The sequence below is a fragment of the Hemiscyllium ocellatum genome, chromosome 1 (assembly GCF_020745735.1).
Source record: "Hemiscyllium ocellatum isolate sHemOce1 chromosome 1, sHemOce1.pat.X.cur, whole genome shotgun sequence".
In the NCBI taxonomy this organism is placed as follows: Eukaryota; Metazoa; Chordata; class Chondrichthyes; order Orectolobiformes; family Hemiscylliidae; genus Hemiscyllium; species Hemiscyllium ocellatum.
In genome coordinates this window covers 138515195-138532197 of record NC_083401.1, presented here as the reverse complement: position 1 = coordinate 138532197, position 17003 = coordinate 138515195, and the positions used below count along the sequence as shown (strand labels likewise).

General features: G+C 38.7%; 1 protein-coding gene across 1 annotated transcript in view; it reads left to right on the top strand.

Annotated features, from left to right (window-relative positions):
• Nucleotides 1-2764: 2764 nt before the first annotated feature.
• Nucleotides 2765-17003, top strand: part of LOC132816585 (inactive ubiquitin carboxyl-terminal hydrolase 53-like) — a 99805-nt gene continuing 85566 nt past the window's right edge. Inside the window, exons 1-2 of the mRNA XM_060826379.1 lie at nucleotides 2765-3694; nucleotides 16225-16317. Of these exons, the coding sequence (XP_060682362.1) occupies nucleotides 3551-3694; nucleotides 16225-16317 (237 nt within the window). The 5' untranslated portion in view covers nucleotides 2765-3550. The remainder of the gene's footprint in view (nucleotides 3695-16224; nucleotides 16318-17003) is intronic.

The following is a 17003-nucleotide window of genomic DNA, read 5'->3' as shown; positions in this document are numbered from 1 at the left end:
GTCAACCCAGAGCAGGTGGACAACGGCAGTTCAAGAAGGCAGCTCACCTCCTTCTCAAGGGCAACAAGGGAGGGGCAATGAATGTTGGCCAACCAGTGATGCCCACAATCCACAAAATGAATTTTAAAAATTGAATTTAAAAATCAAGTTTACAGATAAGAAAGGCATGGATGAGGGTTTCAGCAGTTGCTGAGCCACGATAGGTGCACAGTAGACTGATAGAAAAGTGATAATGGGCTGTCTTAGTTGTGCCACAGATATGTGATCAGAATCTACCTCAGATATGACACCTAGCTAGTAAACAGTTTTTTCAGCTCAACAGTTTTAAGACAGCAGAATAAAAGTTGGTAGCAAGGGAATGGAATTTGTACCAACACCAAAAGATAATGGATTCCCACTTTTTAACCAGAGGACATTTATGTCCATTCAATACTGGATGTCACATAAGGAATCCAATAACTTAGTCACAATGGAGGAGTAAGAAAGATAATGGCTGAGTATCATCAGCATACTTGTGAAAACTTACCATGTGGTTGCAAAGGATATTATGAAAAGAAGACTTGCAAAGGAGAAATGGGATGGCGGAAGAGGAAGGATACGTCTTGGGAGCAGCATCGGTAGGAGCACAAGAGGTTAGGGGGCCCTGATAGAAATAGAAGCTGTTCCAAGTACTTATTTAGGTATATTTTGTTAGATAAGCAGGAAACCAGATGTGTGCTGCCCTATCTATTGGATAGTAATGAAAAGGGATTGGAGGAAGATGATGTTGTCCACCATGTCAAAAGGTTGCGTTCAGAAGAACAAGGAGGAATAACTTTCCTTTGTCACAGCCACATAGAGAGTCAGTGTGACTTTGATAAGAGCCATTTCAGTATTATGATGATGAAAACATTGGAGTGATCCACAGTACAGTTTTGAATAAGGTGTTTGCAAATAGTTAAAGATAACAGGTTAACCTTGAAAGGACAAGGCAGGTTGATGACTATAAAACTGTTGGGATGGTTTCAGAGGCAGGTAGATTGAGTGGGTGTATGTGATATTACAGACACTCCAGGAGGTTGCTTTAATTGATTGAGCAACTGTTCCACAAGCATTTGTTTCATAGTGAAAATACTCATGTTTGCACCGCCACTAATTGGAACCGCGATCCATTGACTTTCAAAGTGGCTACAAGTTATTCATAGATTTTATGGATATATAGGACTGGGAAATACATAATTTGATTGTTGACTGGTGTTGGTGGTGATTTGCCCCACCTTGTCAATTGTGGCTCTCCTGAATAAACAATTCATCTCATGCCATTCTTCTGCCCTTTCCGGTACCCTAAACATTTTTCATTTTTAGATAATAATCCAAATCCCTCGTGAAAGCCTCAAGTCAACTTGCCTTGATCACACTATCAGATAGTGTGGACCAGATTTTAACCACTTGCTACGTAAGAATTTTTTTCATGTTTCTATTTCTTCTATTGCCAATTACTTTAAATCTGTGCCCATTCATTATTCAACCTCTCACAAGTGGAAGAGTTTTATTTGCTTATTTAGTCTGCTTAGAAAACTCAATTTTCAATATTAAGTAGCCTTTCAACCATCTCTTCTCCAACTTTTCCACTATCCACTACCATGGGGTGGCATGGTGGGTCAGTGGTTAGCGTTGCTGCACTCATCGTGCCGGAGACCCAGGTTTGATTCCATCCTCGGACAACTGTCTGTGTGGAGCTTGCACAATCTCCCTGTGTCTATGTGGATTTCCTTCCCCCATCCAAAGATACGCAGGTCAAGTGAATTGGCTATGCTAAATTGCCCATAGTGATAAGTGCATTAGTCAATGGTAAATGGAGGGGAATGGGTCTGAGTGGGTTACTCTTCGGAGGGTCAGTGTGGACTTGTTCGGCTGAAGGGCCTATTTCCATACTGTAGGGAATCTAATCTAATTTCTAAATAAGGAAGAAGTTATTGAACAATCAGACTCGCCCTAATTCTCATTGATTTTCCGCTATGGACTTTTGTATTAATAAATATTATTTAATTTTGAAAGACTGAATAATAAAACTTGTGAACAGTGAAACTGAAGTTGAAAAGTAGCTTTCAACAAGAGGCAGGGTAGGCAGCGTTCGGATCCTGATCGTCTCCACTCCCTTGCACCAGGACGGCCCATATCCTTCTTGCTTTTTCACCTTTTTCTTCTTTTAGTTGGTGATTGCGGAAGAAAGCAGCATCACTGGCAGCGAGAGCGAAAGCCAGCAGCCTGGGGTGGCAGTAGGGACAAGTTCAAGTCCTCCTGATGAATGAGAGCTCATCATGGTAGTGGTGTTGAATTATTAACTTTTTTTTTGTTTTTCTACATTTTAGGAAGATGGACTATAATGTTTAACTTTTTAAACTTTGTTTCCTTATTTTGCTGCTTTGTACCTAAGACTCTGTACCTAAGATGGCGCCCTAAGTGGCAACTTGTAAACTTTTCACTGTACTCATGTGCGTACATGTGACAATAAACCTAATCAATTCAAAAAGTTACGTTCAAATTCAAATGAAACTGTACGTTCTGCCATAATTGCACTTAATACGACACTAGCAAACAGTAATAAAACTTGTTTACATCAGGAAAATTCCTAGCCCACACAAACATCTTTAGACTTCAAAGTAAAATGAAATTATCTAGAGATATCAATCCAAACAAATTATCTAACAGGGAGGAGCAGTGGCTAGTCAGATCGCAGAGATTTCCAAACTCTGTTCTTTGGCCCTTCGACTTGATTGTTGCAATCGTTGAGGTTCACCAGTTTGGTTAGTGCATTGCCTGAGTACGCCCAAACTAATGCCTCTAAGTAAATGAGGAAGACAGGGGTGAATTTCCTCCACAATATCCCAATCTCTTGGCACCCCTTGTTGATACATACTCTGTTCAATTATACACAGAGCTGTTTTGCCTGATCAACCATTTTCTTCCTTCTCTTCCGCCCAATTGACAGGTAAAAGAAGAAGAACGAGAGAAAGACAGTTCAGACCCATACGTCAGGTAGGAATACTCAACTCTTGCCAACACAGATCCACTTCCCTGATCTGTGGCTGGGATCACACGTGACCGGACGCAGGCTGCTGGAATCAGCTGGTGGTGACGCAACGGCGCGCGGTGCCGATCTCGAGCTCGGACGGTTGGACCGGAGTCTTCTCTCGCGCGGCTCGCCTCACCTGCCGGATCCGGCCAGAGCAGCGCTGCTGGCGGCGTCTTCTTCTTCTTCTTCCTCCTCCTCGCTCTCCGTCGCCAACTTTCGTTCAGTGAGCTGCCATCGCTCAGCCCCCACCCCCCTACTCTGGGGAGTGTGTGTCTGGGAGAGAGAGAGGGAGGAAGGCAATGAAGGACTGCGGAGGGTGAAAAGAGCAGAGGTTTTGGAGGGGAGCTACCCCATGGCGAGAAGCCGCTTCACCTGAGCAGGGGAGGGAGGGCGGGCGGCGATCGCGAGGCAACTGGCAGCGAGCGCGCGGCCCGAGCCGGCCTGCCCCCTCCCTCCGTGTGTCCGATTGTTGTGGCTCGCGCCGCTCCTGGCACAATGGCCTGGATGAAGAACTTCCTGAAGCCCGGGGGTAACCTGCGGAGCGGCTACCAGCCTGGGAGCATGTTGTCCATCGCCCCGCCCAAAGGACTGCTGAACGGACCCGGAGAGAACAGTTGCTTCCTCAACAGCGCAGTGCAGGTAAGGGAATCGCACTTGATCCACACCGGGCTCGGGCTGCACTCAGCGGAGCGGCGACAGCCATAGCAACGACGGCTGGTCCGACACACACCTTGAGAACCCATGTTTAAAAGTGGAAGGCAATACAACTTCTTGTCGAGCTGTGACTGCAAACTTTTAACTCCACCCGACTGCTTCCCGATGGAAGGAATGCAGTGACACCCTGATTGCACTATCTCGCACTGTGTTTACTATTTCAGATCGCTGCAGGGGAAATAGTTTAAAAACACTCTTCCATCGCAACAATTCGTTTTTCTTTATTTTTTGGGGGGTGTTAGTTTTAATAGTTGCATGCCGATATCTCGGCTGTCCCTGTACTTTGTAATACCTTGTAGTAAACTAAGCTATTGTTTGCAAGGGGAAGTTGCACAGATCGTCACCAGATCCGAAGAGGTGAAACTTGACAAGTCTGATGCAAATAGAATTTGCAACCAGAATTTGAAATAAAACACTTCAATCTTAATTTCATAGGACACAGATATGCTGCACGTGAACTTTGCTTTTTTTCCACTTTGTGATACAACAGAGAAAATACAGTTTTAGATTCTTGTAGATTTTGTTTTGGGCTTCCAATTTATCCCTGGTTTTAAAATAAGTTACTCCCCAGGGCTCTTTATCTACTGAGGAGTGTCCAGCATTTTACATTGTGGTCCTCTTAAGTGTTTTGTGCCGTGAAAGTTTGAGCAATGTATCAATAGTTAGCATGTGCTGCATATAAAACTGCCAACAACTGAATATTCTGATTGTTGTTTTTTTATTCACTAATTTATTACAAACTTCTAGACCCACAACGTTTGAAAAGGGCATATAAACAAACAGATGTGAGCTAAGTGTGTTAGTAAACAGTTGTACTTAAAACAGAAAAGAACTCTTGTTTCTATTTGGAAGTTCATTCTACTAAACTCTTTGTGGTTATCAGAAGAATTGCTCAATTTAGGTAACTGGTATGTGTTTTGTAAATATCATTATTTTAGTTGACAATTTCAGCTGGTTGAAAAGAAGAGATGTGAATGTTTGTTTTTATTGTTCTAGTTAATTGAAGAGTTTTTCTGTTACAAACTGAGGATCCAAACACTTTCCATATTTTGCCTGAAACGTGTAGTGCAAATTTACAGATTATATCTCTTCAAAGTATTTTTAGAAGTTGAAGTATGTTTTTATTACTTATCATCAGCTTGCACATGCTCATATTTTAAAGACTTGTAACAACATGGTTCAGAACAGTTTCCTTCAGAAACAAACTACAGCCTATTCACTCTTTCGTGATAAATCTTCACTGATTTTTCTTTTGTTCCTTCACTAGTGCCCTCCTTCCTATTGTGCACAGGACTATGGTTTAACCAGGCTTATGAGTTGTGTTTTGAGTCTTTTCAATTGTCTTCTCAAAATTGAACCCCAGTTTTTATTAGTTTATATTCGGGTGTAAGTTTCCAAAAGAAAAGTGTGGAAAACCATATGGCATTAACATTTTATAATTTGTTTCACTTTAGAAATATTCAGCAGTTCAGGTGAAATTGAAGTAGCATGGTTCTTAAACTTTCTCAAAACTGTGATCACCTTGATTACTTGTGTTTCAGATGATTTTTGTTTGGATAAAACTGTAGATAAGATTTGTGAGGAACAAAATTGTCAATATGATTTTTGGTAATGAAGTCAGTTTTGTAACACTTGAGTTTCTTTGTATGGCAAAGCATTTGTTAAAAATGACCAGTTTGTGCAGGAAAGCTTTTCAATTCATACTCGGGGACGATGATAGATCTCCTGCAATAATTTCTAAGTCCTCAATGAGTTAACAATATTTTTACAAAAAGAAAGTGTTTTACAGATATGGGCTGATTTTTTTTTAATCAGTGATTTTTATTTACTGAGTAAAGAATTAAATGAATTTGTTGTGGTTGTTCTAACCAAACATATTTTATACTAGAAAACTGAGCTCTGATGGAACAAATTCTTATGTTCTGTTTATTCTTGTTGTTCATGTGTATTTTTCCAGTCTGTATTTCCCACGAAATTTAAATTAATTTTTGTTTTGCTGTAGGATAGTATAGATTTTCTATGTCATACGGCTCCACTTGACTATGCTTGAAAATCAATTTGTGCTCATAGTTTCTACCATGTGTGCTCAAAAGATGCCTAATTATTCAGTTTTTCAACTACATGCTTCATAACAGTACAAAGGTAACAATATTTCAATGGGCTCTAAATGAAAAGCACATTCTGAGCAAGACAAAAAATTATTTTTATTCAGTCTCTTCAGACTATTTATGACACAGCTCCAGGGCATTAGGGCCTTGAACCTGGGCTTTTTGTTCCAGATGTTGAGAAATCTGTCTGCCACAAGACTGTCTGTGAGCAGGACAAATGTGACTCAGTCACCTAATGCTCCCAATCATCAGCCTAGAGGAGAATTAATCAATAGTTGCGTGAAATATTGCCTGCACGCTGGCAGTCTGTTCTGGTTCTGCTGGAATGACTTTACTCCTGATCCCAAGTTGTGAGCATGACGTGAACGTGAACCGAATGCTAGGAGAAAGGATGATGGGAACAAAATACAAGAAATATTGTGCTATTGAGGACAGAAATTTGCTACATCACCTCTGTTACTGAACTCAATAAGTGGCCTATTTCTTCATCATCATTCTATACCTAAATGGATATCACCCACCAGATACATTGGAGCAACTCTTCAAATTTACTTTGGTATGATCTCCCAGTGCATAGCCTACACCACCACAGAAAAGTAGTATTATAAGACCATGGAAGAATTGTTGATCCTACTCCTAAAGCACTTCCCCTCCAAGTCCATTTTTATCCTGATTTTGAAAATTGTTTCTTCTTCAAAGTCAAAATCCTGGAATTTTCAAAATGTATGATTACTTTGACTATATGGTCGACCTTCTTATTAAACTGCTGTCAGTTCTTTTTGTGGAGTACCATTCAGCGGGATGTTTCCAAGAGCAAGCACACCATCAATATAAAACAATAACATTTTTTAACAAATCTGGCATTTTTGTAAATATTAAAAGTTAACTTGTTACCCCTTAATTGCTATCAATGGATTGAGATGAGGCTGGTAATATTTTGACTTGCATTATCTCCAGGCTAGACATCAATAGGTGATGTGGCAGTGGGTGAGAAGATCAAATTAAAACTGAAGCCTATTGAATTTTTCAGGTTGTTTCAGATAGTGTAGAAGAGGAGGAAATGCCAATATAACTAGCTGTGACTTCCATTGTGATTCTTCGAGCCTTTAACAAGAAAGAACGATTGTCGACAGTATTCCTTGTTGTGTAGAATGTTTGGCACAGTGGCAGCTGCTGTGAACAGGTTCAATCAACTTGAATTCCCTGGCACAGTGACTAATAGCTATCCAAGTGAATATAACAATTCTGTTTATCCTAAAAGCAAGAATTCAGAATTCCCCAGGGTAAGAATATGAGCCCAGCACCGTTTCTCAATGATGTTGATGACATTTAGTATTCCGAGATTGTGCCTTGCTCACAATTTCACTTTCACGTATTTTAAGTAACCTCTTAGGAGTTGTAAAATATCATCGAAAAGGCTTTAAAGTTTCAGGGATATGATTGAGAGAAAAAAGGCCAAACTCTGCAAAATCCCAATTAGATATGCTCCAAAGGACGAGAGACAGGCTCTTATACTTAAAACTGCATCAAGACTAACAACAGCACAGGTTGTTTTGTACAGCATTCCAAAGAAATATGGTTTGTGTATGAATTGGCATTGGCTAGGCTGGACTTTTTGTAAAAGAAGAGTACTGTGAATACTGGAAAACTGAAATCGAAACAAACAATATAAATTTTTTAATTGTCAAGCAGGATCTGTGGAGAGAAACAATTAACAGTCATCAGAATTGTCAGTATTGCCACAATTGGTGGCACAATGGTTAGCACTGCTGCTTCACAGTGCTAGATACCCGCGTTCGATTCCCGACTCAGGCGACTGACTGTGTGGAGTTTGTACATTCTCCCCGTGTCTGCGTGGGTTTCCTCCAGGTACTCCGGTTTCCTCCCACAGTCCAAAGATGTACGGGTTAGGTGAATTGGCCATGCTAAATTGCCCATAGTGTTAGGTAGGAGTAAATGTAGGGGGATGGGTGGGTTGCGTTTCGGCAGGTCGGTGTGGACTTGTTGGGCCGAAGGGCCTGTTTCCACACTGTAAGTCTAATCTAATCTAATCTAATTATGGTCAAGACTTCATGGCAGTGCAAATGGATCATGATGCTGGTGTGAACAGTGGTCCATGGAGTTTTGGATGTATTGGAGGTGACCTCCAAAATTTAAGCAAAGATGATGAACAAGAGAAACAAATCTTCTCAGCGAGATGAGTAAGACTTCAAAGTAGTCATTCTTGGAATCAAATTAAATACAAACATAAAATAAGCATATGTTAAAAATTTGAACTAAAAACAAAAAGTGCTGGACATGCTCAGGTCAGGTAGCATCTGTGGAATAACAATGTTTACAGTTTCAAACTGAAAGGTCATCTCAATCTGAAACATTAAATCTGTTTCTCTCTCCATGAATGCTACTGATCCACTGAATTTTTTTAAAAAGTGTTCTTTGTTTCTGGTTTGGCTGATGTCAAGCCTCCTATGGAAAGAATCATTCCTTTGGGTCCACAACTTTTTTGAAGCTGTACTAATTGTTTATCTGCCCAATTCTTGACTTTGGCCATCCAGCCTAATTCACTATGAAGCAGCCACAGATTAAGAAGTTCAGTAACAACCAAGAACTGAGCAGCAAGGACAACACACAAACTCAGTTTAGAAATGCTTTGTGAATCATTATAATCTATACCTCATTTTACATTGAATATTTTGAAATGTTACTGTTCCAATTATGGATTTTACTGTTATTCCTGAATCCCCTATTACTGATTATTTCTTCTCTTGCATATTGCTAAAATCTGCCAGATTTGAGGGAAAGATCCCTTTCGGACTATTTAGTAGATTTGCAACTTTACAGCATGCCTGTCAGAGGATTGTGTTGCAAGGGTTAACTTAGTGGCACTGATATTCAATTAACACATGGCATTAACTAGTATGTTTGGAATATTTAATATAAAATAGATTTATAAAGGGTAATATTCTCTGACTTATCTTTTGTAGCTTCTGTGTGCATTACTCAAATCTGTGTTTGCCACTCATAGTTTCTGTTTATTAAGAATACGCTTGGGTATAGATAGATTAATCCTGATTCTGGATGAATCCTGAGTTCCTAGTTTGTTTTTGGGTTCCATATCTTGCTTCTTTGAGCATTTGGGATTGTTTCCTCCAATTCTTGCCAGAAACACCTGTCTTGATAGAACCATCATGCTTGTGAACTAAATTATCACTCATTTTAGGGTTTAAGGTCCAATCTACAAGTGATTTGTGGGTATTTTATTCATTGGTCTTTTTCCATTCATAAAAACTAATGACATTCAGCCCATCATGTCCATGCTAGTCACTAAGCATCTGTCCATTCCAACTCCATTTTCCAGAACTTGGAGAGTAGCCTAGTATGGCATTTCAGGTACTCGACTAAATACTTCTTGGATAGCTTGCGTTCCTGCCTCTGCTACCTTTTTTGAGCAGTCGGTTTCAAATGCACTGTCTAGGTGAGGAGTAAAATCTCCAATCCTCTTAAATTCATGCTTAGTTTAAAACTCTGCCTTCCAGTTTTTGGCTACCGAGGGGGGAAAAAAGTTCTCCCTTTCTCTCCTATATTTGCTTCATAATTTTGTTCATCTCAATTACTTTGCCCCTCAGTGTTCCATACTCTGAGGAAGACAACCCCAGTCTATCCAGTTTCTGTTCATAGTTGAATCGCTCCAGCCCAGGCAACATGCTAGAGAAGCTCCTCTTCATCCCTAAATGTGTCTGAAATAATATGTCCATCACAGCCTCCTCATTATAGTACGTTATTGTAGTCAATGCCTTTACTAAAGCTAAGCATCTCATTCTCCCCCCCCCACCCCCCAACACCACCACCACCTTATCTATTTGTTCTGCTGCCTTCAAGGATTCATGGGCATGCTGGCCAAGGTCCCTCTGATTCTTTGTACTTCCTAGAGTCCTACCATTTAACATGTAATACCTTGCCTTCCAAATCCATCAACTCTAATTTTTCAGGATTAAATTCTGTTTATTTAGTTCCATTATTCTTTGAATTTCTTCATGCTTTAGTCACTTCTACAGCTTCAGATTGTTGAATTAAAATGAGAATATTTAAAGTTTGCTGTAGTGAGTTGATCTGGCTGGAAAAATGTTGTTGAACCATTGCTTATCCTATCCGTTTGCTTGATTAGCACTCTTTCTTTTAAGTCTCAGTCCAGAAACTTGAACAGAAAAAAATCTAGGCTTTCACTCTACTGAGGGAGTGCGGCACCATTGTCTGTTTTTTGGATGAAATATTAAACGACAGCCCTTTTTACCCTTTTGATTGTAAGTGAATTGTGTGACACTCGTTTGAAGAGGAGGAGATTAGTTATACCAGATGTCATGGCCAATATATAATCTTCAGTAATGATAGCATTAGAACATTGCTATTTGTGGGATCTTGCTACGTATTTCACAATTACTTAATTGACTGCAAAGCACTTTAGGACATTCCAAGGTTGTGAAAGGCACTGTGGAGAGAGTGTCTTATATACATATCAATCTGACAAACTGATGCACAGTGAAAGTAGCTATATGATTAGTACCTTCACATCTCACACAGAAACGAATCTTTGTAATGATGCATGTTGGAAGCTTTAATATTCTGTTGAATACAGCTGCACCTGAATAGAAGCTAATTCGCATACTAAACTGTGTGTTTTACAAATTGACTGTGTTTAAATAAGAACATTCCATATGATTATATTTTCTTTACATAATATACGTCAACTGTGATGTGAATCCTGAAGGCAATACTCTGTCCCACAAAGTGTATTCTTCATGTAATCTAAATCTGAATTATGTAGTTGTCAACTCGTTTTTCTTCCCCTTTGGCAGAAGTTCTCTGGTACAATAGACCGATGACTGGAAGTCCAGGAAAATTGTTTTTTTTTAACAGGTAGTGGGTATTGCTGGCTGGGTCAGCATTAATTGTCCATCCCTAATTACCCTTGAAGGCAGTTTTGAGCTGCCTTCCTGAACTGTTGCAGACCATTCAGTGTAGATACATCCACATTGCCAGAATGTTCTGATAAACTGAAGGATGCCGTTGGCAACACTGACATGACTATTGCTTCAAGGGTTATAAAAGAGCATTTTTTTTCTTTCATACCTACTATAGTTAGGAATCAAAGTGCACTGATGAACTGTAGTTTAATAAATAATTTGGTGTTAGCAAGCAACAAAAATGAAAATATTAAGGAATATGTATTTAAATTGACTGGCGCATTAATTTTCACAAAACAATTCTGTCACCTGTGTGAGCCAAAGTTTATGAACATACGCAGGCTGTTTGATTTGGAGCAACAAAGCTCAATTAATTTTTTTTCGCATTTGATCTCGTGCAGAGGGTGGTGCATGTATGGAATGAGGTACTAAAGAAAGTGGTGGGGGCAGGTACAATTACAACATTTAAAAGGCATCTAAATACATATATGAATAGGAAGGGTTTAGAGGGATATGAGCCAAATCTGGCAATAGGACTAGGTCAAATTGGGATGTCTGGTTGGCACAAACCAGTTGGACCAAAGGGTCTGTTTCCATGCTGAATGATTCTATATCAAGATGGGGTTACATGGATCCCAAACTGAATCAAATTCACTTTCTAATTTTGTTCTAATTTACTATAATCTCACTGAAGTTATAATCCAATTAAGCATAATGAAAATTTTCATCATATGAAACAAATCATGTGCAACTGCAGATAGCTTCGTATGAATGAGAAATGTTTTCTTTTAATATGCTGAAATCATTAAGACTCACCAACTAATGTTGGTATAATAATAAAGCTATTGGATATTGAAGATTTATTCGACCCATGAAAGTGCAATGCTGACTTTATGTGGAGTACTCCAATACTGCAATTTAATTTTCTTCCTCTTGAAAATCTTGGTATTTATCAGTACAGTACACCTGACTTTGAATACACTGTGAGAATTGTGGATATTATATGTGCACTTACTGAAACAGACCATCAATTAGGGAAAAGTGTTCATTCTGATTTGTAATGGAAATTCTTCTTAAACTGAAAAAAAAAGCAAGAAAATAAATTAAGCAGTACGACATCAGGGAGCTGGTATTCCAATTGAACATAAGTTAATGCTGTGTGCAATTTTCTGACATATTAATCTCATTATTTCAATATTGCATGTGTTGAACTGGCAACACAATTTGTATTCTCTCTGGAAAGTTATCTCGTAATCCAAAACAAAACAAGATGATAGAGATCTGATACAACGGCAGAAATTGCTGGAGAAATTCAACAGGTTTGGTGGCATCTGTGAAGAGAAAACAGTTAACATTTTGAGTCCAGTGATCCTCCATGTGTTCTGAAGAAAGGTCACTGGACTCGACATGAACTGTTGTTTTCTGTCCACCGATGTTGTCAAACCTACTGAATTTCTCCAGCAATTTCTGTTTTTGGTTGGTTCATTATAAGTTCATTTGACCAGTTAGGTATTCTGAGTGTTGATCATCATAGCATTGTACCAGGAGCAACTTTGTATTTTACCTTATCAAGTACCGTTGTGGTAACATCTCCGTACCAAATGCATTGTCATATTTACACCTTTTAAGAATTCTCAACTTATTTTGTGTGATCACTGCATTTATTTTCTTTTATGAAGGATAGGCAGAATTAGCTTACAGCTGTAATGAAGATTTTATATGTGCATATGTCTGTCAGTTTTCTCAGATTTCATTGGTATTTCATTGACAGGACTGTCAGCCAATGTGATATGAGATTGGTAGAACCCAACCAGCATTCACCTAAGGCATGTCACAAACCCCTACCAATTGGGATAGGAAGGGCAGCTCCTAAAAATATTCAGCTGTTTTGTTCAGGTAGGTGCTGCTATTCTGAATTATTTTAGCACCCATCATTGCTAAATAAATACCACTGTGCTATAACCAGCCTCTATTTCCCCGACACTGTCCATTCCTAGAATCTATGTTTGATCCCTTAAATTCAGCTTGTACTTCCCTGAGCTGCATTGATAAATGAATCACTGCCTTTGAATTTTTATTAGATTGGCCTTATTTACAAACTCAGTGCACTGAAATTAAGTTGTATTCAATTGGTTTCTGACTTCATTTCATAAATCATATGGCCTATAATGCAAAATGGAAGGTAGTAGCAGCAAATAAGAGATTGATGGGTAAAATTGCTATTGGGGAGAGAAAAATGAAGAGAGGGAGATCTTTTAATATAGAAAGGATTTAATTGAGAAATATTACGGTGATAAGAAAGGCAAATATGCTGTAGATTGAGGATAGGATGGATGTAGGATTGGGATGCTCTTGAAGAATAGGATTTCCCTTGCCTTTTTTAAAAAATACTTTATTACACTGTGATATCCCATATTTTGTGTCATATGTGCTAAGATACATTACAGCTTGAAATGGTGAATAACATTACTGGAGAAGGATTAATTTAATCTATTAGTTAAGATCACTTATGAAGGGATGCAGATTTCCTGCCAGAAATTTATTTATGAAATTAAATAGGAAATGCTAGATATATCCAGCAGTTCAGGCAAAAGAGCTAAGCTGTTGATATTTCTTGTCTGACTTTCCATCAGAACTAGTTAATAAAATATTGCATGAGTGTTACATATTAGGAGCTTAAATCTGAATAGATTGAATGAGTCTTAGCATCTGTAAGTTGTCTGATGTTTAAACATGACTTATATGTACAAAATTTTATATAAACTGTTAAAATTATGTTGATGGATATTTTAAATTGTCAACTATCCAAACTTATCTGGAAGAAACAATTTTTAATGAAGTGGAGTACTGATTGGTTCAAGTTATTCACTGGGATTGGTGGTACTATCATAACTCACTGTAGTAGGATTAAGTCAAACTGCATTACTCCTGGAGTCATCACCCACGTTAAAGATTTTAAAAGGTACATAAAGGTTTCCCAGTTTATCTGCCTGCTGGACCCAGACTGACAAAGAATAGATCAGATTTCTATACTAAATAAAAATGACTAATTGTAACAAATAAATAGACTTTAGCTACAGTTAAGAATTGTCTACTAATTACTTCAAGTCCTAATCCCTTTTTTAAAAACTGCCCTATTATGCACAAACAAACATAGACAGACAGGTACTTAATCGAAAATGAATTGTGGATGTTGGGAACACTGGGAATGCAGTTCTGTGGTGGTTGTTCATAGGCTCTGTTAAGCTGATTCTTATGATTCTTGTGCTGCTCAGAACTCAGTTTCCCACTTATCCTTCTCCAGATGATTCTACTGGTTTGCAAGGGGCACACGGTAGCAGCGTAACTTTTAATGGTTATCTGACTTAAAGTCACAGCTTACGTCAACTGCTGAAGGAAAGATAAATTGGGTTCCTTTAGATTGAAAGTGGTTTACCCCAGAGAACAGTTTGAAAGCTCCTAAGCTGGTTTCTTCTTAAAACTCTATATCTTGTTCACAGCCTCAAGCTGCTCAGCTACCTGAGAACCAATCTGGGAATTGTTTGCAGGCAGAAGGCCTTTGTCATTGGTAACCAGTCACTAGTTTACAAACCAACCCTTTATTTGTTGCTAACCGGAGTTCCATTCATAGGAGGGTTGTTTGGGGACAGGGGAAATGTGAGGTGAGATGTCAGGTTCTTGGTCAGGAAATGAAAGGGATTATTTGTGTAGTTACTGGGAACTTCTGCATGGATTTAATCTGTCTAACATTCCGAGGTTATGAATCAGTTAAGTAAGACTGATCTTTCAGAGCTCCTGAGATGTCAGTCACAGACATTAGATCAACGTCTAGGGCAATTCCTGTGGAGTCACTCCATTCAGACTATGTGTCATTGGCATATGTCTTTAGCGGTACATCGAGTATCTGGAGATGAGAAGATTTGGAGTATAATATCTAAGCATTCTTATTCAATTTCTTAGAGTTACAAATTCTTTTCTTCACTCTCAATAGTCAATCTATGCATCTTCTTGAATTGTCGTACATGTTGATGCAACAACATGTACATTGTACTGTATTTTATTGAAAGTGCTGCTTCTCCCACCTCATTAAGATTCTTATTTCTGCTTTGTCTCCTTAAATGCTTTTCCTTTCCCTATCTGAACAAAGTTACACTTACTGGACAATGTTTTACAAACACAGCAAGCCTTTAGTATCTCCAACAGAAATAATTTGTTGGAGAAACTCAGCAAGTCTGGCAGCATCTATGTATCTTATGCTGACCAATCTGATGGCGACACTATAAAGTGACTTGTGAGCGACCTGTTTGACTATAGAAGATATGAAAGTAGTATAGTATAGGAGAGTTTATTGACTAATATATTCCTCTTCAATTTTGTCGTCTTTCTCAAAAACTGGGATACAGAAGTAAATTATTCGTCTTGATAATAGTCTAACTCTCTATGCAGGAGAAAGTGAGGTCTGCAGATGCTGAAGATCAGAGCTGAAAATGTGTTGCTGGAAAAGCGCAGCAGGTCAGGCAGCATCCAAGGAACAGGAGATTCGACGTTTCGGGCATAAGCCCGAAAGCCATTCCTGAAGAAGGGCTTATGCCCGAAACGTCGAATTTCCTGTTCCTTGGATGCTGCCTGACCTGCTGCGCTTTTCCAGCAACACATTTTTAACTCTGTGCAGCACAAGGATTAAATCTGCAGACTTCTTTACCAGAAAGGAACATTTGCTCAGTGAGCAAATAAGTTAAGATGTGTGAGAAACTTTTGTGCTAGGAGTGTTTCAAAAACCTGTTTGAATTAAGGAGGAAAGTGATATTTTCCTACTTGTGGACTATAGATTGGAAATCATTTGTGTACGTTCTAGAGCATGTGCATTCCCATGTGATGGCTTGTAGGAAGTTCTGATTGCTCCCGGAAATCATGTTTGGAGACATTGCGTTGTGTAAACAGAAGTCCTTTTAGACTAAATGATTTGAGATTCCCTCTGAAGAAATGCATTGAAGGGATGTTTTAGCATTTTGTGTATCTTTGAATGTTTATCTTCAATGGAAGTATAATTCATGAAAAGATTACTTTTTCATACCTAGGGACCAAATACATTTTGTAGGCACTCTTGGTCAGTTTCACCATTGAAGTGATGTAGGAATGAGATCAGAAACTTCTTTCCTCAGTTGTGAGGATTTGGTATACACTGCTTTGGAGAGCAATGAAGGCAGATTGTGTAGGAGGTTTCAAAAGAGTTGGATATATATTTGAAAGTGATGAATTAAGAGGCCTGTGGAGACGGATTGAGAATGGGACGAGCTGGGTAGCTCTTTTGGGAGCTGGTACAGGTATATGGTTGAATAGCCTCATTATGTACTGCAAATTCTATGAAATCTCTCTTACCTTCTAGATTCTGTGGCACCTGGACATTTTCCGAAGGAGTTTGAGACTGCTGCCTGGACATGTATGCTCAGGAAATGCTTGCATTTTTTGTGCTTTGAAGGTAAATTGAGTATTTAGCATTGCGATTATTACAAACAGTAATTCTAAATTATCCACTTGTGATTGTGGTATCTTATTCCTGCAGTTAATTTTGGTTTTATTTCAGTATTTTAACACATTTTCTTGATCTAGCTCTGTGAAAGCTGCTGCTTAATAAGTTTACTTAGGTTTTTATAAATCTCAGAATTTATCATTTATGAATTGAAAATGTTCTTGAGTGAAAGGATTACTTTTGCAAATTTCTGAAATACTTTAAATCTTTTGTTGTGTAGCTGTTTGTTTCTTACCAATAATACTTTACATCTCTATTGGCATCAATTTCCATCCTCTTGACTGAACCTTTTTGCCCGATAGGATTTCCACATCTTTATTGTTATCACTACCTTTTACAAAGTTTGATTTACTTCAGCATGTCAGACACTTATAGAGTCAGAGAGAAGTACAGCACAGAAACAAACCCTTTGGTCCAACTTGCCTATGCTGACCAGATATCTGAAACCAATCTAGTCCCATTTGCCAGCACTTGGCCCATCTCCCTCTAAACCCTTTCTATTCATATACCTATCCAGATGCCTTAAAATGTTGTAATTGTACTACCTTCCACTATTTCCTGTGGCAGCTGAGTCCATACACACACACTACCCTCTGCGTGAAAAAGTTGCCTCTTAGGTCCCTTTTTAAATCTTT